This window comes from Tamandua tetradactyla, chromosome 3 (genome assembly GCF_023851605.1).
Source record: "Tamandua tetradactyla isolate mTamTet1 chromosome 3, mTamTet1.pri, whole genome shotgun sequence".
NCBI lineage: Eukaryota > Metazoa > Chordata > Mammalia > Pilosa > Myrmecophagidae > Tamandua > Tamandua tetradactyla.
Window position 1 is genome coordinate 59,035,560 of NC_135329.1, and position 27,925 is coordinate 59,063,484.

Genomic DNA, 27,925 nt, shown 5'->3' on the forward strand with positions numbered 1-27,925 from the left:
GAAAGGATCCCCTAAACTGTACTTAGCTTAAGACTTCCAATGTACAAAAGCACAAAACCATCATAATAATGTGGTTCCAAAGAACATAGTTTTGTAATAAGGAAAACAACTTAAGTTTCTTTTTCCCATTTTAATTACTGAAATCTCTAACAATGACATGACTGTCATGTATGATAGTGAATGTATACAGTAATTCAATGAAACTTCTTGGAAAGGACACATTTAGTAATTTGGGATAATGCAAGAAATATATATCGTGTGATTCAACCTGGTTTCTTTTTTCTTTTTTTTTTTGTCATTTTACACAGACATTGTGTTAATTTTAGACCAAGGCACAAAATGTTTAGTGCATAAACCAGTTTCTGTTAAGATCTAGGATTTTAAGTCTTTTGTCTTACTTTGGATCACTGTACCCAGTACTTCATCTCTCCTACCACAGACTATATAACTTAACCAACAAAATCAAGAGATTTCTGACCAGATTTATAGGGGGCATAAACGTTCATATCCTCAAAGTGTTTGGATAACCAAAATTACATTAATAAAGATGAAGATGCCTCCTTTATCTTTTAGAAAGCAGAACTTTTCAAGCTTGCTGCATCTTTAATGGATTTATTACCATTGCATGACAATGAATAGTTGATGGTAAAAAGAACTGTATATTTATTACTATTGTATGACAATGAACAGTTGATGGTAAAAAGAACTGTATAATTGAATTATGATAGTGCATCCGTCATAGTTTAATCTTAAAAAGAAGTTTCTATAGAAATAGGAATTATTTAAATATTAAATAATATATTATTTAATAATTGTTAATAATTATTACTTAATAAAGGAATTGCCTAAAACTTTCTTCATTCTAATCTCTTTGAAGAGATAATGGCTGTAAATCTGCAGCATTTAGAAAACAATGCTATCAACAACCTTTTGTCTTATGAACTGAAATGTTTAAGAACTCTAGAAAGCAAATTAAATGAATTTCATCCAAATTTTAGTAAAGCTTCTGATAATCAAAGATTTCAAAACACATACGACACAAAACAACTCAAGCATAAATCAAGATGGAGAGCATGGAGAATTTTTGATTTGCTAAATTTTCCAAAGAGCTGTCCTTGCAACATATAGGATTTCTCCCCGATTTTAATCTTATGTTTCAAAGAAAAGAAAAGGGAGTGGATTACTTATGAATACACTTCCCACCACTGAAGTCTCACTTTGTTTATTAAAATAAATTTATGCAGAACTTCTCCTTGGTTTACCATTACCTAATGATTTCTGTGACCCTAATTGCTGCCATTCTTGTTATTTCTTGTATTTCAACCAGAAACATGTACCTAAACACCAATCTAACTGCAGGGGCATCTTGGTAGTAATAACTGCCAAATTCAGCGGTCAAGCTCTTGAGTTCCAAAATAAGATACTCTTCATGTGAAACTCAGAATTCTGTTTCAGGTCATTGAAATTACTGAAGTTAAAATATAAGTAGCTGAAGACATGATTTAGAAGATTAAGTACTTGGTTCTGTTAACATCTTTATCAATTAAAGTCACAAAATATTCCTCATCATTATACGTGCAAGAAACCGAGAAAAAAATAGTGTGAAAATTAACTTTAAATAAAATATTATTCCTTCCTTTCCTCCCACTCCCCTATACTCTACATAATGTTTTCCCTGGGACTAGACCTTGAAAAGCCCACTACATATTACTGTGGCATGCATTACTGTCTTCAATTTAAAAAGCTAATTTTGTGGTGGTTATAAAATATTTACATGCATAAATCTAAAACAGGTTGAAAACCTAGAGTAAATCTACAATATATTTTCTTACATTTGACCACTGGTTTGTGTCATGTAGGAGTCATAGATTTGGTAAAACATTGTAACAGTTTAGAGAACCATCTAACTCTTTAAATTCTGGATGGATTTTATGTTTTAATCTACAAAATTGCATGAAGGCTAATTCGAGAGACTGCCTGTCATCTAAAATTCCTCAAGCTGGACGAATCATTTCTAAGACGCTTTCCTATAAATATCACTCTCTGAAAACACATACAATTCCATTTGTTCCATATTTTCTGATCTTTGCCTGTAAAAGGCTAATCTCATTTATTCATGTACTAGCAAACATAATAGGGAAACAAACCTGAGAGAAACATTTACAATACAATAGCATAACTTTCTAAATTCTTCATCAGGACACTCTGGGAAAAAACCTTCTTAAGTCTTTGTCCTCTATAAGCAATGGATTGTGGAAAATGTGCAATTTTATCTTGGCATGAAAATATTTTGATGCACTGTGATCTTGCCTGATAAATATAGTTTTTTCTGCATAACTGTTAAAGGAACTCTTCGACGACTCTCTTCCACATGTCATAAAGGTCAGAAAAAAAGCAGCAGACTAGGAGTGAAATAGATTTTCGCCAGAGTAATATGTCTGAAGATTTTCTACATATGTTGGTTTCCCCTCCTTCCAACTGTGTCTCCATTTTCTTCCTACAGCTAACAAAAGGTATGATGATAACAGTTGCTGTTTGTGGGTATTTTTTTTCCTCCAGATTAAAATCTGACCTCTCCTTAGTTTTTTTCCTTATGCAGTGTTTGACTTACTCAGTTCCTGCCTGATTGCATCAATGAGCTCTTTTGGTTTCATTAACTCTTTTCTCATTTAATCTAAAATGTGCTGCTTCAATCTGTCATAGTCTAGCCCTTCTGTCTGGACTCCATTGGCACTGGGCTGGGATAAGGGTGAAGGTTTTGATCTGGAGATAACAGGTGACTTGCTGTCATTCATTGTATTTGTTCTTTCCCAAGGTTTTCTTGTTGGTTCAGGTGTACTTGTGAAGAGGCCTTAGAAGTGCTGTTTCTATCACTGATCCCTTTTCAGCAATTATTCTCCTCCTGGCCAGTAGGACACTCATTTCTTCCACTAAACCACTGCCAGTATCTGTCTTGGATGAGGCCGAATTCACACCAGTGATATTCTCTTGGGAAAAGGCATCCTTCATCCATGATGCTTTCCTAAGTTTTGGTCCAGCAATTACAGCTGGAAGTCCAGTCAAAGGGCATTTGTCTTCTGACCTGGATCTCACAAAAAAATCAAGATGCAGGGAGGGGAGGAGCAGGAGGTGGTGGAGGAGGAGAGGGTACTTGATTAGGAAGAGGGGATGGAGAGGGGGTGGTGGATGCCTGGAGAATGGAAGTGAAGGGGGTGGAAGGGGTTTGGGGGGAAGAGGAAGGGCTGCTGAAGGCTAAGTAGGACCAGCGGGAATGGTGGAGGAGGAAGGGGGGCAAGTGGTTCCAAGATAATGCCCTGTTGGACTGGAGTCTCAGCAGGCTGAGGGGCTGCCTGCAAGCCTGGCTCAGAAGCAGAGGAGTCTCCTAGCACAGAGTTTAGAGTCTCAACAGAGGCAGGGGAAGTAGCATATGATATTCTTCCCTTTCCCTCACATTCCAACTGCTCCCTTTTTAGCTGTTCTTGTCCCTCTTTTTTGCCTTTCTCATTCAAGTCTTTCCCACTCCTGCCTTTGCCTCTCCCGCTCCAGGCATTCGTGCCTTTCCCTTTCTTGTGTCTCTCTCCAGCTGCTCCTGTTCCAGCCATTCCCTCTGGGGCCTTTCCCTTTCTAACCTCTCTCTCCAACCTGTCCCTTTTCATTCTTTCTCTCTCTAGCCTTTCCAGCTCCAGCTCCTTTTTTCATTGCTGCTCTCGAAGTTGCCGTCTTTGAATTTCCAATTCTTCTTGTGATGGGACATTTTGTACTTGGACAGGTAGTTGTAAATTTTGTCTAGCCAATGTTGGCCCTGTTTCTTGTGCATTTAACACTTTTAAGGCATATATCATAATACTTGCAAAGACACCGGCATCTTCTTTGCAAGATGCACTGGCATGGAGACCATACACCTGTCTAGCATCTTACTATTGGTGGAAGGCCTGTGTAGCTTAATTGTACTTCAACCCTTTAGGAATGGCACAATTTATCAATGTCCTGAATCTCCCCCCGCCCCCATTCTGAATGTGTTGTTGCCTGTATGGTGATATATATGAATTCTGCTGAAGCCAGCCGAGCCACCAGCTAGCACCCACTTCTTACTGGCATCTTCATAAACCATCACAGCAGCTCTTGCCTGACTGATACTCTGTTCACTGATGATGCCGGTGGTGCCAAGGCTTCTCCAGCAACTGGGGAATGCGAGAGGCACTAAGCCGAGAAGGGTATTCTCCAGGGGTAGGGATGCAGCTCAGAGATTGGAGATACATGTCCAGCTCTTCCTTCTGATGACAAGGTAGCTACACCATCTCCTCGCAGAAAGCCCAGGTGCCCCATATGCTTTAGTCTCTGTGATATCTGCTTTTTTTCTATTTATTCTATTTATTCCTCTTTATTCTCTCTTACTGTCTTCTTGATCTCCTTTATGTCATTAGCCATCCTGTTGATTTTATTCAGTAGAGGTATATGAACATCTTTGATTAGTTGTCTGTGTCTCCTCTGGTGTTTTAATTTGGTTGTTAGGCTGGGCTGGCTGTATCTGTCTGCATCATGATATGCTTAGTGAGCTTCTGTTGTCTTCGTGCATATAGATATCTTGGTTGGTTTGCTTTGGAAGTCGACCTTCACTAGTCTAAAACCTTGTGTTTGCAGGATAGATGTGGAGCAGGATGCAGAGCTCAGGGCTGGGCACTATAGTGTGGTGATGCATTATAGCACAGGTATAGGTGCAGGTTGTGGATTCTATGCTGGTGCCTGTGAGTGTGGGCACCCAGCAGAAGGAGCATGTGGCTGTGCAGATGCACAGGTCTAGTGTGTGCTGTTCTAGGGCACAGGGCACTATGTGCACACGCACAGAGCTCAGGGCAGCAGGTCAGTGTTGCATCTGCATGGGCTATGGGCAGATGTGGCTCTGCTGTGCAGTCAGCACTTGCCCAGAGTTGGGGCATATGATTGGGGGCCAAGCACATGTACAGATATGGGAGGGCTGTAAAATGATGTACACATGTGCAGAGCTCTGAGGGAGGGGTGCGAGGGGGGGCAGCTGCACGACTGTATGGGCTGGTGGCAAATGTAACCTAGGTATGAATGTAAGCGCCAGCAGCTTTTATGCACTGGTGATCACCTGCAGGGGGCAGGAAGGAAGCAGTAGGGCTTGGGAGGGGTCAGGCGAGACTGTACTTTTGCAGGAGAAGTGGGTTGGGCTGTGGTAGGCATGCCTGTTCTTGGGGTGGGGGTGGGGGATGGGTATGTGCTTGGGGGGTTGGTAGGGCCAGGGTGCTTGGAGCATGGGGAGGGGGGTGGGTTATGGGGTTCAGGTGCGTGGGGTATGGGTGAGTCACGGGTCACCAGGGCTATACTGGCAAAAGGTAGCATGTTCAAGGAACACAATTTGGCTTACTTCCTAGTCCCTGTCTCCTGCTCAGTGCACTCCTGAGGGCTCTGGGCTTCTGCATTAGGCTGCTTGCACCAGCCAGATGGTCTCCAGTTTTCTGCTTTTCAGTTCCTCAGCTTTTGCAACCAAGGCCTCCCCATGTGGTGCAGAATAGGCTCCCAGGTCACTTATACCCCAGAATCACCATTTCAGTCATCCTCCCGTCCTTTCTCTAGCTGTTCTATGGAGCCTGGGTGAACTTGACCTATCCTATTCCTGCCGTCTTTCAATATGCCATTTTGAAACCCACATCAATAGGATGTTGTTGAAGGAACAAGGAGGACATTTAACTCTTAGATATACCAGAAATAACCATGCTTCCAGAGACCAAATGAATTTGAAGTTTAGTGTACCTGGAAGATGAGATTGGATAGAGTGAGTCCTAAGGCTAAACATTCCTGATATTTGTAGAGCACCAGGAGAAATTCAAATACCATTTATATATGATCTATGTATACCAGGTATTTTAATTTCCTAGCTGTTAAAACAAATACCATAAAATATACTGGACTAAACAATGGAAATTTATTGGCTCATGGTTTTGTGGTTAGAAGCCTTTATTTCCTCTTCAGTCAGTAGCTTATGACTGGCTGGTAATTTGGGGGTTCCCTGAAGTTTCTATCACATGGCAATGTACATGCAGTGTCTTCTCTTTTCTCTTCCTAGGCCATGTTTTTTCCTTGAACCATTTTTCCTTTGCTTTTGAAGACATTCACCCTATTGGATTAAGATATACTTTTATTCATTTTAGACACACATTTAATAACATCTTCAAAAGTCCTATTTACAAATGTGTTCATGCCCAAAGGACCATGTGTTGGGACCTGGGCATGACTTCTCTGGGGTACATGATTCAATCCCCAGTGTGAGGTCAGGGCCATCACATCTCTGTCTTAATTTCTTCATCTGTAAAATGGGGGTGATATATTAACTAACTCATATTCTACATGGTAAAGTAAAAAAATACATGTAGAGTATTTTGAAATAAGCTACATAAATACTGATTAATTAACATTGTTAATTAAAATAATAATTAAAAGTGTTATTTTGTTGTTATTGTTATTATTTAGTTTTTATACCCAGTAGTCCTTTCTGAGCCCACAGTCTGACCATTCAAGTCCTCCCTGGCAGAACTATGAAGTTTAAGACCTAAGATATTTTAGCAATTGAGAACATTTTCATACAAGGTCAGCAAAACTATATAGAAATATTTGATTACTGTTTACAACATGCCAATCACAGAAAATAAGTTAATCTTTAAAGAGGAAATGGTTACTGTACACAGCTTTTCAATTTTAAAAAAAATAGTATCAAATGTCTCCATATGAATGATGTATGAAAGGATATTTAACCTCACTGGCTACTAGGGAAATGCAAATCAAAACCACAATGAGATACCATCTCACACCTACTAGAATGGCCATTATAAAAAAAAAAAAAGAAAATTACAAGTACTGGAGACGATGTGGCAGAAGAGTTATCCTTATTCACTGTTGGTGGGACTGTTGAATGGTCCAACCACTCTACAAGACAGTTTGGCAATTCCTCAAGAAGCTAGGTATAGAATTGCTGTATGATCCAGCAATCACATTACTAGGCATATACTGAGAAAACAGAATATCAGGACACAAACAGACATTGTGCACCAGTGTGTATAGCGGCATTATTTATGATTGGCAAGAGAGGGAAACAGTCCCAATGTCCATCAATGGACATGTGGATAAACAAACTGTCATATACATATATATATATATTGGAATATTATGCATCTATAAGACAGAATTAATGACATATGCAACAACATGGATGAATCTTGAGGACATTACATTGAGTAAAATTAGCCAGTACTATATGGTCTCACTAAAATGAACTAACGATAATGAGCAAACACAGAGTTAAAGTTGAGAATACAGGTTATCAAATGATAGAAAGTAGGTAGAGATTGGACATTTGATGCAGAAAGAGTAGAAAATGTTCAACAGGATTGATTTAAAGATCCTGAAATGGATAGCACAATACTATGTGTTAGCACAATACTGTAAGTATAATGAACAAAGCTGAGGATCAGTATAGTTGAAAGAAGAAAGTTAGGGGCAAGTATGCACCAGATGAAAGAGAAAGGATAAAAACTGGGACTGAATAACTAAGCAAAACCTAGTGTGGACAAGGATGGTGATTAAATGTACAAATATAAATACATGTTTACATGAGTGATAGCAAACGAATGTCATAATGCAAGGTATTGAAATTGGATGGTATATGGAAAAACATAATCAAAACAAGCTAGAGTCTATGGTTAACAGTAACATTGTAATATTTTTCCAGTTACTGTAACAAAGGCAATATATTAAAGCTAAATGGTAATTAGAGGGGACATAAGGGAGGGATATGGGATTCTTGTGGTGGTTGTTTCTCCAATTAATTATTTTTTATTCTTGATTTTAAAAGTTTCTGCTCTATTTGTGGAAGAAATGGAAATGTTCTCATATAGATGGTGGTGAATGCATAACTATGTTATTGTACCCGGAACCATTTATTGTTCAGTTAGCATGACTTGTATGTTGTGTGAATAAAACATTTTAAAACATAAACAGAGAGAAACAAGTGCTGGAGAGGATGTGGAAAGAAACATACACCTATTCCTTCCAGGTAGAGAGGTAGAAGGAACAAATAAAACTGCTTGAACGCAAGATTGAAACAAGGCATGCAGTATAAAAAGAGACAGACAATCTTAGTATGAAATTTTGCTGAAGATCATAAATTTGCCTCATCAGTTTAGAGACGCTTACACGGATGATGGCATCTTGGGATCAGCCAATAAAAGGGAACCATAAAAGGGGGATTCCCTTGTCTACAAATTGACTGTTGATCTGAACAAACTCATTGATAGAACGTTTTCCTTTACTCAACCTTTATTCCTCATTTTGTAAACCATTATTTTGTCAAATGAAAGGGAGAAGCATTTAGAGAAATACTCTTGGGAATATATTTTATATTCAGTATGTTTATTTACATAAAGTGCAAATAAACCATCTTTTGGATAATATTGTCAAGGTTTAACTAGCCTTAATGGGCCAGTACCAATCAGTCTAGGTAGGCAAAAGGTACCACAATTCCTCTGTGCACTAGGCTTTCAGATGTCTCAGAAGAATCTCCCAGACTCTAAAAACTGACAGCATGGCTCCACAAGACTCTACTAATGGGTGCTGCCTATATAAAATGATCCAGAAGGGGTAAGAAGGTACCCTGAATTTCCTTTAACTGAGGAGGTAAAAAAAAGGTCTTTAAGCATTGTAGAATAGGGTCTAGCCAAAGACTGATTACTGTCAAGGAGTGACAACTGCTTCAGAAACAAAATAAAACAAGTTTCAAGTGGCTACTACTTCATCAACTTTTGTAGGAAATCACCACCAGAGAGGCTCAAGGGACTATCCCCAATGTTTGAAAACCTCCACTGGGTACTAAATATCTACCTAAATCCATGGGAAACCATCTTCAGGGACATGCACCCAGCTGCTCACAGGAAGGAGTCCCTCTGTGGAAGGTGCTGAGACTAGGAACGGTGTAAAGAGGTGAACATATTCATGTTTTATCTGTACAATTACAAATTAATGTTAAAAAATGTAAAATTATGTCTGAGCTTAGGTGAGAATTTCGAAGTACCCTTAAAGACTGGAAATTTCCACCCTTTGGACCTCCAACAGGCCCTTCTGCATTGACACTGGGTCCCTCTAGGCTCTAATCTCCCTCTCCCAAGATACCCCATGCTGTCCTCACCCCACTCTGGGAGCCCTTGCTGGCATTAACCCCACGGCCTTTCCAAGTTCTAGCCAAGGCCATCCTTGGCTGGAGGGGGCCTTCCTGCAGCTGCTTCACCATGCATCCTGGTGCCTACTCAGGAAGACCTGCAGCAGCTGTCTTTGCTGGCAGTCCAGGCAGCATGGCCTTGGGTCAAGAGGCCTAGGTGGGACCACCAGCAGCCCAAGTTCCCCATACCCTGGCGAGCCATCGAGTTGTGCCCTGGTTGCCAGAAGCTTGAACATGGCTTTCATGGCCAACCCAAGGTCCGGTGGGGATCCTTCAAACACTGGAGCACTGAGTGAGTCCTAGGAGGATCTAAAAGCCAGGTGAGAGAAATACTGTGCCAGCAGTCAGGAGGCAAGCAGACCAGGAATCAGATGGAGAAAGTTGGATAAATCAATATTAATTATGTGTTAGAGTCTGGGAACACAAGGAAGGATAAACAGATAACAAGGGATGCTGGGGCTAGTTGGTGTATTGGTATATAGTATGGAGGTTCCAAAATAAATATTCTTCAGCGGTTTCATTTTGGAACCAAAGTTATGTCAAATTAGAAGGGAGTTGGATTATTATCCACAGTTATGAGAGAGCTTTTGTTTATTTTTTATATTTAAAATTAACATTGCTCTATTGATTCATGTAATTCCCCACTATAATGCTTCCAGGAAGGTGCACATATTTTTGTTTATGCAGCTGAAGCCACAGAGGCACAAAGAGGCCAAGTAAATTGTAGATGCTCTCAGAGCTCATACTGTGATATGATTTCAGTGTCTCAACATTTAATGGACACTTGTATATGCTGTGACAGAAGATGTGTCAGAAAAATGGATAAACCAGTAGTTCCTGATTTAGAATATGTATGGAGAACAATCCAGTTAATCTAGAATAGGACCTAACAAATGCTCAATCAGTGTGGGTAGATATTTTTAATAATATCATCACCATAACATTCTTCATTGTCATCATCATCATCATCATTCAGTGCTGATTTCCCAAAGCCAGAATAATATTGAACTGGCTTCTTCTGGAGCTGATGACTCATGGATCAAGGGCACAGACTATAGACTTGGCACATCTGGAACCACCCCACATGTGGGTGATATGCAAATATAGATAAGCTTATTCCTTTTTCACAGGGCTGTTCAAAGATAGACATGCATTATCGAGTATAAAGTATGCACGCATGGAACGCTGTGAGCCATCACTGTTAATATTTACATCCAGAACACTAAACGCAGGTCTCAGCCAATATATGTGCATTAGGACAAGAGTTCAGGGTTCTGTGGATGTATCAGTGACCCACTGTACTCATTTGTCTCTGCCCATGTCTTTATGACAGTTGTCTTCCATGTGTAGCACTTCTTATGAGACTGTCTTAGTCTATTGGCTAGGTGGATCTTCTATAGAACATTAACCTAATAAATAACAAGAAACTTTGAAGATAGAGGAAGCTATATAAAACAATGTTGCTTTAGGTTCTACAGGAAATTTGCTAAGAGTTATGTGATAAAATCAGTAGGACACATTTAAATTTAAGGCAGCTATAACAGAACAGTGAGGCAAAGAAAAAGAACACGATCAACATCACATACCCAGGCTTCTGACTAACCTAAGTCACAGATATCACATTGTATTGATCTATTAAAGAATGTGGTAATGAGACCACTCACTCAATGGTCCTTACTTTCCAGGAGTGGACACGAGGAATCTGCATTTGCAAAAAGTGAACCAGGGATTCTGATATGGAGCGGAATATTGAACTTTGTGAAAGTGTGTTTGTTAAGCTAAATACCAATCTTAACATAGTTCTGTTCCCCATCAGACATAGCCAAGGTGTATACTCCCATGTTGCTCATTCCTCCATTGAAATGAAGGCCCCAGCTCAAACTGCACACCATTTATGGGCCACTAACTAGTCTGTTTTTTGTATTGTACATGCATTATTATTTCACTGGGACCTCCCTCCTATTCTCAATTTTATCTTATTGGACTTTTCCTCATCTGTCAGAAATCTACTTACATATATCATCTAGGGAGCCTTCTTGAACATTCAACCCAACATTGTTCTATTTTGTGACCTCTCAAATCTCCCAATCTCCACAACAAGACACATACCACTTTTCAACAGTGATTTTTAGCTCAAATTTCTCCTCTTCTGGACTGCTTCAGCTGAAGAGAGTAGAGAAGGCACCTGACTGGATCACCCTTGTACCACAGTACCCACAGAGTGTATGCTGTATGAAGAGACTCAACAAATGTGATCAATGTATGTAATAAGGAATAATTAATATAGAAAAAAAAAGTCTTTGATTTAGACCTATGAGGATTGGGACACATTTCCCAAACTTGCTCTATTAGCTAGGGTTCTCAAGAGAAACAGAATCAGCAAGAAATAGCTGTAGATATAAAATTTATAAAAGTGTGTCATGTAACTGTGGGAACATAGAGTCCAAAATCCTTAGGGCAGGCTGTGAAGCTGACAACTCCGAAGGAAGGTCTGGATGAACTCCACAGGAGAGGCTCACCGGCCGAAGCAGGAAGAGATCCTGTTTCTTCTGAACCCTCCTTAAAAGGTTTCCAGTGATTATGTTAAGGATCACTCACTGCAGAAGACACTCCCCTTGGCTGATTACAAATGGAATCAGCTGTGGATGCAGCTGATGTGATCATGATTTAATTCTATGAAATGTCCTCATCACAACAGACAGGCCAGCACTTGCCCAACTAGACAAATGGGTACCACAACCTGGCCAAGTTGACACATGAACCTGACCATGACACTTGCCATTTGGGATCAATCTCTCTGCCTATGTTTATACCTAGTAAAGGGATGGGAAATGTTTAAATCTTCTACTAAAAATGAAAATGGAGAGACCATTGAGAGAATATCATCCTGGACTGAGCCCCCAATACTTTAAACATCCAATTCCTCTCAGTGAACATTCAGGATCTGAGGACTGCCTACATGCTGATAGCCTTTCTCTGTTCTGGCAGCCTGTTTTCTTAAGGGATTTTTTCTCAATGCAGTGATTAGAGTGATAAATTGCTGCAATTGCCAACTGTGGCATGAAAAACTTAAGGAGAAAAAGTCAGAGATATCCTTGGGCCCATAAGTTGTCCCAACGCCAGTATTCAATTGGTAATACTGAGAAAATGGTTGGGAAATAAGTGGAAGTGCATTACTCAGGCATAGAAAGTGAACTGTCCTTCATGCTCTATTACAATACTGTGGTTTTAGATTCCCAACTTCACTGTGTGGGGACATACCACTGTCCATATAATGGAGAAAGAGAGAAATTATCCTCTTGAAAGTTAAATCCTAGGAATCCTTTTGCTCTGGCTTTAGGTACAAAATATTTCATATGAAGATTAGGTTAGTAGTGATAACTTTTCCCCAGAAAGATTGTCTATGGACAAGTAAAGATAAATGCTTGAACAATTTTTAGAGAACTCAATAAAACAATGGGAACATTTAATTATGTTTAGTTTTTTTGTTTTAGAAGCTTAAATCTACATATTAGACTATTTTATTGATTTATCAACTTTTATCCATATTGAATGATGTGAGCAATACCATAACATAATTGCATTTCTTTTGAGGCCATTATTTCTATGAAAAGCAACTTTCCATTGTCATATTATGCATGGAAAAGTTTTTTCTGTTTGTCATTTTGTTTTTATTAGAGAAGTTTTAGGTTTACCAAAAACATTATGCAGAAAATACAGACCTCTCACATACTTCCCTTGCCTTCTGAGTTTTCCTGATTACTAACACTTCGCATTACTGTGGTAATTTTGTTACAATTGAGGAAACAATATCATTATAATTTTGCTATTAACTATAATCCATCACTTACATTAGGGTTCACTATTTGTGTTGTACAGTCCTGTGTTGTTTTTGTTTTTACATTTTTGAGTATCATATATAAACTTAAAACTTTCCTGCTAACCACACTGAAATATATAACTCAGTGCTGTTAATTACATCCACATTGTCATGCTATCATTACCACCATCCATTACTAAAACTTTTCCATCACCTCAAATGGAAACTCTTTACCAGATAAGCATTAACTCCCAATTACTTACCCCAACCCCACTCTCTGGCAACCTGTATTCTAGTTTCTAATTCTGAATTTGCTCATCCTAATTACTTCAGATCAGTGAGATCATCCAGTATTTGTTTTTGTGCCTGGCTTATTTCACAGCAACATTTTCAAGGTTCACCTATGTTGCTACAGGTATCAGAACTTCATCCCTTTTTATGGATGAATAATATTCCCTTGTATGGATATATCACATTTTGTTTATTCATTCATTAATTGCATGAGACTTGGGTTGCTCCCACCTTTTGGTAATTGTTAATAATGCTGCTGTGGACATCAATGGGCAAATATCTGTTTGACTCCATGTTTCAATTCTTTTGGGCAAATTCTTAGAAGTGGGATTTCTGGCTTATGTGATAATTCTGTACTTAATTTTCTGAGGAACCATCAAACTGTCTTCCACACTGGCTGCACATTTTAAATTCCTACCGACAAGGAACAAGTATTCACATTGTTCCACATTCTCTCCAACACTTACTTTTCATTGTCTCAATAGTTAGCCATCCTAGTGAATGTGGTGCCTGTTTATCTATATTGTATCCTCACATTTTCCTGAAAGTATAACTGGGAAGAAATGTTTGGCTGGGATGAAAATCATTTTCCCCAGAATCTGAAGGGTATTGTGCCATCTTCTAGTCCAAGCAGAATGTGTATTTCTGAATTCTGACCATTTGTCTGTGACCTCGTTTCTTTCTCTGGAAACTTTTAGTATATCCTCTTTGCTTCAGTGCCGGGGTTACGCGGACACGCTTGCAGTGAAAGAAATACACAAACACAACAGGATATGGGTGAACAGGGGACTGCTCTCTTGTTAGAACAGCCTCCAGTACTTAAGAAAGCAGACTTTTATTCACACAATGCCCAACTTTCTCATGAGTAACGGCCTTAGGCAAAACAGCGATCTTAGGTTTATGTCTTATGGACACAGAGTCTGGGAAGCTTATTGGTTCTTATTTTGGGGAACATTTTGCACAAGGTTTATTGAAAGCACCCCTCCCAATTTCCTTGAGACTAGTCACACACAACACTCTTCACTGCCAAGTCAGGAACACTGCCTTCAGTAATCCATGTCCTTGGGCTGGCCTGATTCTGACCTTTTAGAAAGCAGGCCCCTTATTACAACATTCCCCACCATTCATCATGCACTCCTACACTCCAGTGCTTTGGAAATTCTCACACAACGCATCTTTACGCAGACCTCTTTCATCCTTGGTCTTGGGCCTGCCATGGACTCTTTTAGTTCAGAAACTCACACTATTCAGTTTTAGGAAAACTTTGTGAATTATTTTGTGGATTTCTCTCCTCTCTTTATTTTATGGAAGTCTCATGATCAGATGTTGGATTTATTTTTTGTAAGGTACAATAATGTGGCTAAGTACATGAAGAGCATGAGCTCCGGAGCCATTTGACCTGTGCATCTCCATTCCCTACCATGTGATGCTCACTTCTGCTCCCATTTTCTCACCTCTTAAAAAGGGGCACTAAGTGTATCCATTCCACTGGGTTATTATAAGGGTCACGTGAGTTCGTGTGCATAAAGAAATGACAACAATTCCTAGCACACAAATAACCTGGGGGGTGTATTGATACATCACTGTCAAATTTTACAGGGGAAGCTGTGACCAGAGAGTGGTGCCTGTGGCTCCCCTAGTGAGGACAGAGTGGTCTGCCCTATCCAACCCTTCCTCATCCTCTAGTATTGTGGAGGCCATTGGTATTCCAAGTAGCTACCAAGCACTAAAGAGTACTATGACATTATCTGTTTTTTGTTTATCATTATACAGTTTTGAGGATTTCAAGTTTATCTTTCAACCCTTCTATTGAATTGCACATTTCCACTCATGTTTTTAATTTGTAAGAGATCTTCCTCATTTGCCAAATGTTTCTTTATGGCCTCCTGTTGTTTTTTGGAAGCAAAATCTCCAATATCTTTGCAGATATTGCTTTAAGTTTTGGGTTTTTTTTTTTCTCAGCTTCTTTTATCATCTCTGTTCCTTTTAAGTCCCTCTTCCTTTGGTATTTCCCTCTCATATCTGGTGATAATGGGATTTTCAGCTGCATGATCAGGGAGATGCTCCTAGTGCTCCTAGATCACAGGCTGCTGAGGCTTGAGCCTGTAATCTGAGTAGGCTATTCTGCTAGGGTATCCCTATGTTGGTTTCTTCCAGCTTAGACAACTGAATTCCAGGTTTGGGACTGTGTCCAGCACGTGACAATCGCTCAGAGCAGCTCTTCCAATACTATGGATGGCCATGCTTAGTCCCTTTCGGGACTAAAGGGACTCTGCTTGCATACCCTTTAAGACAGACTGGTTTCATGTGCCCCATCTGTTGGGTTGTAGTTCTACCTATTGTTTTCATCAAATCTATGATGCCATCAGTTTTAAGATGCGTTGTTTCCTGAATCACTAGGAAATAGAAAATGTTACCAAATCAACAAGAATCCACCACTCATTGCGTGTTTATTTTAGAGATGTTAAAATGCAGAGTATGCCTGTTAAAATCGATGAAATTACGGCGGTTCTTTCGTCATTTGATAGTTTGGGGGGATGGGCTTCCGTGACTGCGGAGGCGCCTTCATCCTAGAAAGAAGGCGAGCCTTCCCTCCCCAGCCAGTCGTCGTTAGAGTGAGAGCAGACGACGCCCGAAGCGCAGTTCTTCCTCTTTCCGGTGATACCGAAAGAAGCCCTGCTATCGCGAGAGTTCGGTACTTCCGGGAGCTTCCGCCATTCCCACAGCCTGTTAACCAAGGGGAGGAGCGTGGTGGGTTGTCTGAGGCGTCCGCGCTGACGTGAAGATGGCGACCGTAGGTCCGGTAAGTGAGTTCGCCATTCAGGTGGGGTAACTGCATTTTATAGGAGAGGGTCGCTGGCTTGTCCTGGGGCATGCAGGGCATCCCCTGGAGGTGCGGATCCGTCATCCATCCCGGTTGTGCTCACGCCGCCCTTCCTCGCGGAGGGTGAGGGGGGCGGGAGCGTGGCGGCGATACCGAATAGAAGTTTTTAATTGTCTTCTTTTATTTCAGTCAATGAAAATCGACTTACAGAGATGGGGCTGTTGTAATACCATAGCATTAAGGTTTCAAAAAGACTGTGTGTATTAAAATTACGAGCAGTCCCTTGGCATTGCTAGTTCAATACTTCCTAATGGTCGTGATCAATTCGAATACATTTGATAAAAATTTCGAAAGCATGGAACTTTTCAAACTTTTGAAAACATAGGAGAGTTATCACGCCATGTTTCTTGATACCTTAATGTACGTTAGAGACAATTTTGTATACTAACTCATTATTTCTCACAAAATGTAACGAGGTAGTCAGTTATTTTTCACATTGATAGATGAGAAATCTTAGGCAGAGAGGATATGCGACATGACAAATTAGGACAATCAATAGAAGTTGTCACTCGGAATCATCCTCAAGGTGCCTCAGGATGAGCATTTTTAGCTTAAATAATATGTAGTATTACTGTTCCCACTTCGTAGAGTGGAAAATGAGAGCATAGAAAGGCAAAGAATCCGCAAGATCTCACCTACCCTTTGAACCCTCAACTTTTCAGCTAATTATCCTGGTTCAACTTTTGCAATAAAAGGCTTTGCAAGAGTTAGTACACAAACAACTCTGTTCTTTTTTTTGACGTTTGGTCCTTGCATTTCCTTTACCTCAGCCAGTTCCCATTTTCGAAGACCCTGACATCCTGCTTCTGTAACGATATGGTCCTTATCCTTTCTTTGAGATCAGGTATGATGTTGCCAGGGATTGGGGATTTCCTTCTTATTGAATGACAAAAATAACTATGTAATTAAGAATAGAAATATCTACTACAATGTACATGAAATATCCATATCCCAAAAAGCAAAATCCATCTTTAAATAGATCATGGACCCACCAAACAAATGATTCATAAATTAAGATGGAAGAAAACCTCAAAAGTTTGAAAGGGGGCGGGCCATGGTGGCTCAGCAGGTAAGAATGCTTGCCTGCCAAGCCCGAGGACCCGGGTTCGATTCCCGGTGCCTGCCCATGTAAAAAAAAAAAAAAAAGAGTTTGAAAGGGATAACCAAAATTGCCTATTGAAAAGAAAATAGATAATCTATGAACTGAAAATTAGTGGGGAGAACTCTTCTAAATAAACTTGGCAGAAGTTTTTTAAATGTTCATTATGAAAAGAATAGCAGTTGAATATATTACATAAAATTGCTATAATAACAAAGCTAAATCGGTATTCCCAGGGAAAACTATTGGCCTTATGTTGTGAAAAATTCTTATAGTGATTAAAATAAATAATTAAATGATAACCCCTACCTTAAGAAGTTAACAGAAATGCAATAAAGCGTGATTTGAGGAAAGATAGAAGGGAATTAATGGAACAAAGCAAAATATAAATCATTTATAAATAGAAAAATTAGAAAAAAGATCTAAGATCCAGTTTAACATGCCTCGTAGTACTTTCTACAATGAAGATAAAGTTCTTTATCTGCACAGTCCATTACAGAACCCACTAGCCATATGTGGTTAGTGGACATCTGAAGTTTGGCTAGTTCTACTGAAGAACTGATTTTAAAATTTTAATTAAATTTATTTAATTTAAATGTGATGTCCACAAATGGCTTAAAAGTATTCTATGTTTGTAGTATTGAACAGTAAAAACCTAAAATCTTGAAGGAGGCAATTAAAAGTGATGAAATAAATTGAAGACAAAATGGAAAAAGGACACAGTCAAAATAGGAAATGAGTATGGTGAGGCCAAAGTTGGCACAATAAAATGTAAGATGTTGGTTTGATATTAATAAAAGTCTGAATATAGTCATGACTTATAAAAGTGTAAGTAAATGAGGCTTGCTTACATCTGTCCTTTGAAGAACTTACCAGAACTCAGAAATTGGAAGACTGAAGTCAACAAGGTTCTGACACTGGTCCGAAGGAAAGCTTCGCTTTGCTCTTCCCCCCAAATTCTGCCCTGTCCAGCTTCTGCTTCTCAAGGTGAACATTACCCCTGTTTTGTATTGCCTTTGAAACATTGAATAGACCTAATAAAGGCTATATTTCAGGGGACACACCCTGATTACACAAAATAAACATAGTCAGTGCTTCATTCTGTGGGACACTCACTTGTTCATCTTGAGTGGAAATACCAGACTAGTACAAAATTATAATCCTCCATGATGTTGGATGTGGAATGCAATTGTAAAGGGTAGTTTTGTAAATGAAAATTCGTTCAGCCCTTTATTCATAAATATTTTTTACTGTATTATGTGTTCCAGGAAATATTCCAGGTCTTGGAGATTCAGCAGATAACCTAACATACTATCTTTGTACAAGGAAATGGCTGGAATTTCCTGAGATAAATCTGGAAATAAAAATATATGGAGAATGAATAAATATGAATGTTTGCCACATGCCTAATGATGTTACAAAAATGTAACAGGGTACTCAGATGAAGAATAGAGGCTGGGAGTGGTAGAACTCTCTAGAACAGGTTAAAAATATTATCATAAGCAAAATTGGAAGCCAATTTTATACACTTCTGTTTGATAAGGGGACATTATGTAAAATATATATTACATAACATAGTGCAGGACATAATTTCATTACCGTATCATTCCCAATTGAATTACATTTGAGAAGAACTGAAGTATTTTTATTTTGCCATATTTATTTTTCTCTTAATATAGTGCCATTTTTGCTTGAAAAAGAAGTGAGAAAATGTGTTGATTAAAATTTAGAACTATTGATGATTATGTTTATATATAAAAATTTAAATATATATTACATTCCAGAGGAAATTAGACATCTTTGAATAAAATATCATGCAGTTATTATGCTTGGGCTTATCTGCACATCTTTTTATTGAAGTGAAATTCACATAACATAAATTTAACCATTTTGAACAGTATAATCTGCAATATTTAGTACCCAGGGTTGTTCGACAGCTTTATCTTACTTTCACAGCATTTTCATCACCTCCAAAGGAAAGCTCATACCCAGAAAAGGAGCCATTCTCCATCCCATACTTGCTTCAGTCCTTCCACCCATTAACTTTTCTCTCTCTATTGATTTACCTATTCTGGATATTTCATGTAATGGAATCTTTAAAAAATGGTGTCCTTTTTGAATCTGACTTCTTTCACTTAACATGTTTTTTGGGATTTGTCCATGTTTTAGCTTGTACCATTACTTCACTCTTCTATATGGTTGAAGAGTAATCCAATGTATGGATATAATATTTTGATAATCCATTCATTAGTGGACAGATACTTAGTTTGTCTCCACCTGTTAGATATTGTGAATAATGCTGCTAAGAACATTTCTATAATGTTATTTGGATATCTTTTTTTTTCAGTTTGAGTGTATATCAAGTAGAATTGCTGACTCATCAGCTAATTCTGCATACAATTTATTAAGGAAAGTACCCCAATATTTTCCACAGTGGTGGCACCATTGTACATTCTCACCTGTAGTGTACAGGGGTTCCAATTTCTCCACATGCTCACCAAACAGTTATTTTAGATTTTCAAAAATTTATAGCCATCCTAATGGGTGTAAAGTGGGCATCTCATTGTGGTTTTGATTTGCATATCCCTAATGACTAAAGATGTTTAGTGTTTTTTCATGTGCTTGTTGGCCATTTGTATATATTCCTTGAAGAATGGTATATTCAAATCCTTTTCCCATTTTTCATTATATTATTTACATGGTAAGAGATTTTGTATATATATATAGTCTGACTATTAGGCCCTTCTCCAATATATGTTTACAGGTATTTTCTCCCATTCAATAGGTTGCCTTTTCATTTTCTTGCAGGGATCCTTTGAAGAACAAATTTTTATGAACTTTAGTATACCTATTTTTTCATTTTAGTGCTTTTAAAGTCATATCTGATTATTAATTGCCAAATCTGAAATCATGAATATTTACCACTGCTGTTTCCTTTTAGAAGTGTTCTAGTGTTCGTCTTACATCGAGCTCTCTAAATGATTAATTTTTTGTAAATGCTGTATAGTAGGAATCAAACTTCATGTGAATATCCAGTTGTCACACCACCATTTGCTGAAGACACTGTTTTTTTTTCCAGGATGTAAGATCTTGGTCCCATGTTCAAAAATTAATTGACCATAGATGCATGGGTTTATTTCTAGACTGTCGGTTCTGTTCCATCAGTCTATGTGTTTATCTTTTTTTTTTTTTTTTTTTTTTTTTTTTTTTTTTTTAAAGGAAAGACAGAGAGAAGGAAGGAAGGAAGGAAGAAAGGGAAACATTTTCAAACATTTTCTTGTTTTTATTGTATTCTGTTTCTCCGTTTTTGTTACATGGGTTGGGGCCGGGAATCGAACCGAGGTCCCCCGGCATAGCAGGCAAGCACCTTGCCCGCTGAGCCACCGCGGCCCGCCCTATGTGTTTATCTTTATGCGAGTATCACACTATTTTGATTAGTGTATATTTGTAATAAGCTTTGAAATAGAGAATTGGGTGTCTGCCAACTTTGTTTTTTTCTTTAACAATATTATTTTAACTAATCAGGGTCTCATAATCCCATATAACTTTAAAAGTCAAATTTTACATTTCTTTTTTTTTTAAAAAAAAAAAGGGCTTTGGGATTTTTATAGTATTGTAGTGCATCGCTACATCATTTTGGGAGAGTATTGCCACCTGAACTATATTAAATCTCCCAGTCCACGAAATGGCATGTCTTTCCATTTATGTAGTCCTTTTTAATTTCTTTCAGTAATATTTTATAGATAATCAGCATACAACTCTTGCTTGCCTTGTTTAAATTCATTCTTAGGAATTTTATTCCTTTTCATGCCACTATAAATTAATTTTTTTTTCTTAATTGTCTTTTTTGATTCCTCATAATTTGTATGTGTAAATATGGCTGATTTATGCATTTTACTCTTGAACCCTGCAACTTTGCTGTTTTTATTTGTAAGTTTTCATAGGGTGTGTGTGTGTGTGTGTGTACACCCATGAATACAAGTGTGAATGTGTGTTTGTAGTTTATAGGATTCTCTATATAACGTCATGTCATCTACAATAGAAATAATTTTACTTCTTTCCAATTTACATGTCTTTTATTTCTTTTTATATTCAAATGTGCTCTGGCAAGAATATCCAATACAGTTTTTAATAGGAAATGAAAGCAAGCATCCTTGTCTTATTACTGATTTTAGGAGGAAAGCTTTCAGATGTTCTCTGTTGTTTTAAAATCTATTAATATGGAACCCTTCCCTCTGTACTTCCTTTCCTGCCCCACCCCCTCATCAGAATACTGCTCCAAGACATCCAGTTTAGCAAGACCATTCCCGATTACAGCTATTCCTCTGTATTAATATTAAAAAAGGTGTTATTTTATACTCTTTACTTTTAATATATATTGTTTACTTCCATGCATCTAGAAAGACTAGATATTTCAAATAAGGACTTAAATTTGGCCCTGATACAGTAGCATTGAATAAACCATTCACATACAATAAAGAATATAATCTGAAAGTGTCTTCTAAATAGGAACATTCTGCCTAGAATTCTTCTCTTCTTACCTCTATCATCCCAGTTGTTGCATCTGTAATGCTTGTAAGGCATTTTAACAATTTTGCTTCTACAAGTAACATTTTATCATTTTTAGAACGAAATCTTAAATATAAATTTTAACACAATGTACAAATGTATTATTAGTTTACTAACTCTACTTCTGTCAGACACAGGAACCTTCTTTAACATATAGAAAGACTAGAAAAAGAAAATTAAAATCCATTTGTCCATCATATCCACAGTAAAGTAAAAAAAAAAAACAAAAAAACCACAGTACATATATAGTCATGGTTTACCTTACCCAGCTATAGACTTACTGGCATAAAGCCCTTGGAATTTCCTTCTCTCTTCTCCCGGAATCAGCACAAACAGAATGTGTGTTGCTCTGGAGGTGGTTTGATCATTTACTTCCCAAAAGATATTACATATGAATTTTACAAAACAATATCTGTAAAATGTGTTGTTTTACTACTTCTACTTTCAACATAGTTTGCGCACTTCTAGACATCTAGAAAGACTAGATGTTTTAAATAATGACTTAAATTTGTCCACCATATACACAGTAGTATTGAATGAACTACACACTTGTAAAAATGATTATATCTGAAAGTGTCTTCTCAATAGATGCATTCTGGTCTAGAGCCATTCATTCTCCCAGTCCCTCCTGCCCACCACAACCCCAGTGGATGAGTTACAGGAACATGTGTCAATTAGATAAGGTTTTACAATTTCATTTCTTAAAGTCATTTTCAGAAGATAGTCTTTCTATGAATTTTAACACAAAGTATACAGAATGTGTTAATTTACTCACTCTGCTTTTGTCATACATTGACAGCCTCTTTAATATCTAGGGACTAGATATTATAAATTAGGAGTCAGTTGTCCAGTATATACACATTACAGTATAGCAAAGTTAAATGAATGCACATACGGAGCAATGGATGATCAGAAATTTTCTAGTACACACTAGCAAAACGCCATTTGCAATTTCTTCCCCGTTACCCCCCTCAAACCAGTGAAAAAATACAAGGAGTATAGTGTTCAGGGGTGGTTTAACAGTTCCATTCCCAAAGAGTATTTTCCATCAGTTTCTTTTTCCCCAGTTTATTTTTTTAAACTTTTTTTTTATTGTATAGTATAACATATATACTAAGCAAAGAAATAGAGCAATAGTTTTCAAAGCACTCTTCAGCAAGTTGTTACAGGACAGATCCCAGAGTTTGTCATGGGCTAACTTACGATCCTGTAACATTTTTCCTTCTAGGTGCTCCAGAATGTAAGAGGCTAGAGGGCTTAAATATTTTTTTATCATCACAATTGACTTTTTTTCCTTCTTTTTTTGTGAAAAATAACATATATGCAAAAAAGCTATAAATTTCAAAGCATAGCACCACAATTAATTGTAGAACATATTTCAGAATTTGACATGGATTACAATTTCACAATTTTAGGTTTTTACTTTTATCTGTTGTAAAATACTGGAGACTAAAAGTGATATCAGTTTAATTATTCAACACTCATATTCATTTGTTAATCCTGTCTTCTCTGTATAACTCCACCATTACCTTTGATCTTTCCATTTCCCATCAATTTTTAAAAGCTGTTTACAGTGTTGTCCTACTTTATTTTTAAGCACATCAAGCACTTGCAAATATTTAGAATGACTAGGTATTTCAGATAAGAACTTTTTCATGGATACATAGTATTGTTCAATAAAACTACATACACATAATGATTGTAATCTCATAAACATGACCATCATGGCCTGGAACAGTTCCTTCCTCACTTCCTTTTCTCTACTACCAGTTTAGTGAAGAAGTACAAACAAGCATAATGCTTAGAGATAGTTAAACAAATTCGTACCTGTTCTAGTTTGCTAACTGCTGGAATGCAATATAACAGAAACAGAATGACTTTCAAAAAGGGGAATTTAATAAGTTGCTAGTTAACAGTTCTAAGGTTGAGAAAATGTCCTAGTTAAAACAAGTCTATAGAAATGTCCAATCAAAGGCATCCAGGGAAAGATAGCTTGGTTCAAGAAGGCCAATGAAGTTCCAGGTTTCTCTCTCAAGTGAAAGCGCACATGGCAAACACAAGTCTATAGAAACATCCAATCAAAGGTATCCAGGGAAAGATATCTTGGTTCAAGAAGGCCGATGAAGTTCTGGGTTTCTCTCTCAAGTGGACGGGCACATGGCGAACACAGTCAGAGTTTCTCTCTCATCTGGAAAGGCACATGGTGAACATGGTCAGGGTTCCTCTCTCATCTGGAAGGGCACATGGAGAACACAGCATCATCTACTAGCTTCTCCTGGCTTCTGATTTCAAAGCTCCCCAGAAGGCATTTTCCTTCTTCATCTCCAAAGGTCACTGGCTGGTGGACTCTGCTTCTCGTGGCTGTGTTCTGCTCTGCTCTCTCTGTATCTCTTATTCTCCAAAATGTTTCCTCTTTTATAGGACTCCAGAAACTTATCAAGACCCACCCAAATGGGTGGAGACATGTCATCACCTAATCCAGTTTAACAACCACTCTTGATTAAATCACATCTCCAGGGAAATGATCTGATTATAGTTTCAAACATACAGTATTGAATAGGGATTATTCTGTCTTTATGATGGAATTTAGATTAAAACATGGCTTTCCTAGAGAACATACATCCTTTCAAACCAGCACAGTACCCAAACATTTACAGAAGGCAAGCTTTCCAAAGAATTCGAACACGAAGTATACAAAATATGCTAGTTTTAATAGACTAGATGTTGCAAACTTAGCACTCATTTGTCCATTTTATACACTGTAGAGAGCCAAATAAAATGCCAAAACGTACAGAAAAAGTTTTGTCTGAACAAATTAGCATATTACCTATTCCAATTACTTCACTTCCCCCTACTACAGCCCACTGAACAAGTATATGGAAGTAGTATGCTATTTACAGAGTTGGTTTAATCCTATTTCCCAAAGACACTATTTTCTATGAATTTGAATAAAACTATACTTGCAAAGTATTATTTTACTACTCTATTTTAACATGTGTTCTAAACATCTAGACAGGGTTGGTATTTCAAATAAGGACCTAGTTTGCCCACTATATACAGAGTAGTCTTAAATAAACTGCATGCATGAAACAACGATTCTGAATGTGTCTTCTAAATATGAACATTGTGGTGTAGGAACCTTCCCCTTTATAACTCCTCCAGCAACTCTGAGGGCTAAAATGCTCAGAATTTCAGAAGAAAATCTTTACTAGGGATTTTAGTACAAAATATATAAAATGTACAAGTTCACTAACTTTGTTTTTCTAGCAACCTCATTAACATCTAGAAGACTATATGAATTCATCCATCATTTGCACTATATACATAGCAAAGTAAAATCGAATGCACCAACTTAGGAACAGTGGTTAATCTTGCCTCATTATAAACACACTGGCATTGAGCCCTTTGCACTTCCTTCTCTCTCCTGCCCCAAACCATGCACAAAATGTGTATTACTCAGAGATAGTTTGGCCTTTCCAAAAAACCCCACTATTTCACTTGAATTTTGAAACAAATAGATAATTAACAAAATGTGTTCTTTTATTGCCTTTACATTTAACATATATCAGGCACTTCAGAACATCTAGAAAGAGGAGATATTTTTAAAAAGTACTTAGCATTTAAAAAGTACTTAGCATGAGGAATAGTACTGTATATGAAGAATAAAATGCGCACACAAAACAATTGTTGTAATCTGAAAATATCTTTGATATACGACCAGTCTGGCATAGAATCTTCTCTTCCTCTTTTTAGTCTCCTCCATGTCGTCTAACTGACAGAACAAGCATGAATATGGATCACTTCTGGTGTCAGTTCCAGAGGCAGTCTAAATTATTTCAGAGTCATTTCCTGAAGACAGTTCTATGATATTTTTTCTAACCAAATTGGCATCACAAGGTATGTGATTTTCTAACTCTACTTTACCATGCATAGACAACCACTTTACATCTAGAAAGCCTGTATTTACAGAAATTTTATTTTAAAAGTTTGGGTGGGAAAGTTGAGAGTTGCTCTTTTATATTATATGTGCAGGCCTTCTGTAAATGGCCAGCACATCTTCCCAAAGGGTGGTGGGCACTTCTTATTGGCCAGATAGGCATATTGTTCCACCATTTCTCTTCCAGTATCAGAGAAAGTCTTATAAAATGAAGACTAACTGCCCAGAGACCCGCTAACCATTCCACCCTGTCCAGGCTCCATTCACCTTCTAGACTCTTTATGGCTTTGTCCATTGTTGGGATGTGCTGGCATCTCATCCAGTTGGGACAGAGTGGTCACTTCAGGTCCTTGATCTGCATGTCCCCATGGTTTGAAGTGATGGCCTAGCTTGAGTCCTTGCAAAGCTGCCTTCTTGGTGCTCACATCCCATAACTGCCTTCTGCTTTTGGGAAGCTGCCATTCTTTTCTTACCACCATGCCTGAGCATGGCAGGTTTGGGGAGGGAAACTTGGTGGCCAGAGGGGACTGGGTTTTGAGAGGCTACTGCTGCCTCAAGGCCTGGACCAGCCAATGGGCAGTTTCAGAGTGGGCTCTGTCTGCTCATTTGATATTTCATATGTCTGATTCATTTGATATTTGTGCAGGTATCTCAACTCTCTTTTGGTAATAACTTGCATGGTATATATATTTATTTTTCTGTTCTTTTACTTTCAATCTACCTTTTTTTTTTCAATCTACTCAATTTATTTTAGCCTTTATTGCCCCTATTATTTATTTCTTACCCATATTTTTTACTCATCTATCCATACCTTAGATAAAAGGAGCATCAGACACAAGGTTTTCACAGTCTTAGTCACACTGCAAAAGCTATATCATTATACAGTCATCTTCAAGAAACATTACTACTGGGAACCAGCTCTACAGTTTCAGGTACTTCCCTCTAGCCACTCTAATACACCATAAACTAAAAAGGGGATATCTATATAATGCATCAGGATAATCTCTCAGCTCTGAAATCTCTCAACCACTGACACTTTACTTTGTCTCATTTCGCTCTTCCCCCTTTTGGTCAAGAAGGTTTTCTCAATCTCTTGATGCCAAGTCCCAGCTCATCCTAGGATTTCTGTCCCATGTTGCCAGGGAGGTTCAACCTACCTATGTTTTTGAATTTAAGGTGTGTTGGTTGTGTAAGGCATATAGTTGGGATATGGTTTTTTATCTATCCTGCTAATCTCTACCTTTTGACTGGAGAGTGAATTCATTTACATTTTTATGCAATTTTACTAAGATATGTTCAAACAGCAAATAATCATAGTGTCATAGTGACTCATAATAGTGTCATCATATAGCTTTCATTTATCACCACAATAAATTTTAGAACACTTTCATTACTCCAAAAAAAAAGGATTAAAATAGAAAACCCAAAATATCCCATACTCTTTATCCCCTCCCCATTGTTTACTTATTTTTGTCTTTATTACACATCTGTCCATGGATTGGATAAAGGGAGTGTCAATCCAAGGTTTTCACAATTACATAATCACATGATAAAATCTATATAGTTATAAAATCATCATCAGGAATGCAGTCTAAAGGATTACAATTCAACAGTTGCAGGAATTTCCTTCCAGCTTTTCTTATATACCAGGAACTAAAAAGGAATATCTCTATAGTACATCAGAATAACTTCCAGAATGATCTCTCAATTCCATATGAACTCTCTACTGAGCCACTGAAACTTTGCTTTGTTTCATTTATTTCCTTTTGGTCAAGAAGTCATTATCTGTCATATGATGGCAGGGGCAGTCTCATCCCTGTAGTTAGGGAGGGTAGTGAGTTGGCTGATAGGCTACATCTGAGCAACAAAATGGGGGTAGCTCTTAGGCACAATTATACGTAGGTTTAGCTTGCTTGCAGGAATATTTTATAAGGGCAGGCCTCAAGATCAAGGGCTTGTTTTACTAAGTTGGGAGTCCATAATGCTTGCAAGAATATCAGAAATTCCCCAAGCGAGCAATTTAAAATTTCTGCAATTTTTCCCAGTCCCTCAAGAGACAATTACATTTTTATTTTCTCTCCAAATACTCTGGAGAA

General features: G+C 37.8%; 1 protein-coding gene and 1 pseudogene across 1 annotated transcript in view; one reads left to right on the top strand and one right to left on the bottom strand.

Moving 5' to 3' along the window:
* Positions 1-2,591: 2,591 nt before the first annotated feature.
* Positions 2,592-9,474, bottom strand: LOC143675561 (protein enabled homolog pseudogene; annotated as a pseudogene).
* A 6,400-nt stretch (positions 9,475-15,874) lies between these two features.
* The window catches only part of LOC143677336 (uncharacterized), a 58,685-nt gene continuing 46,634 nt past the window's right edge, over positions 15,875-27,925 (top strand). The window contains 4 exon segments of the mRNA XM_077153197.1: positions 15,875-16,143; positions 16,995-17,068; positions 25,646-25,789; positions 26,646-26,761. Of these exon segments, the coding sequence (XP_077009312.1) occupies positions 25,756-25,789; positions 26,646-26,761 (150 nt within the window). The 5' untranslated portion in view covers positions 15,875-16,143; positions 16,995-17,068; positions 25,646-25,755.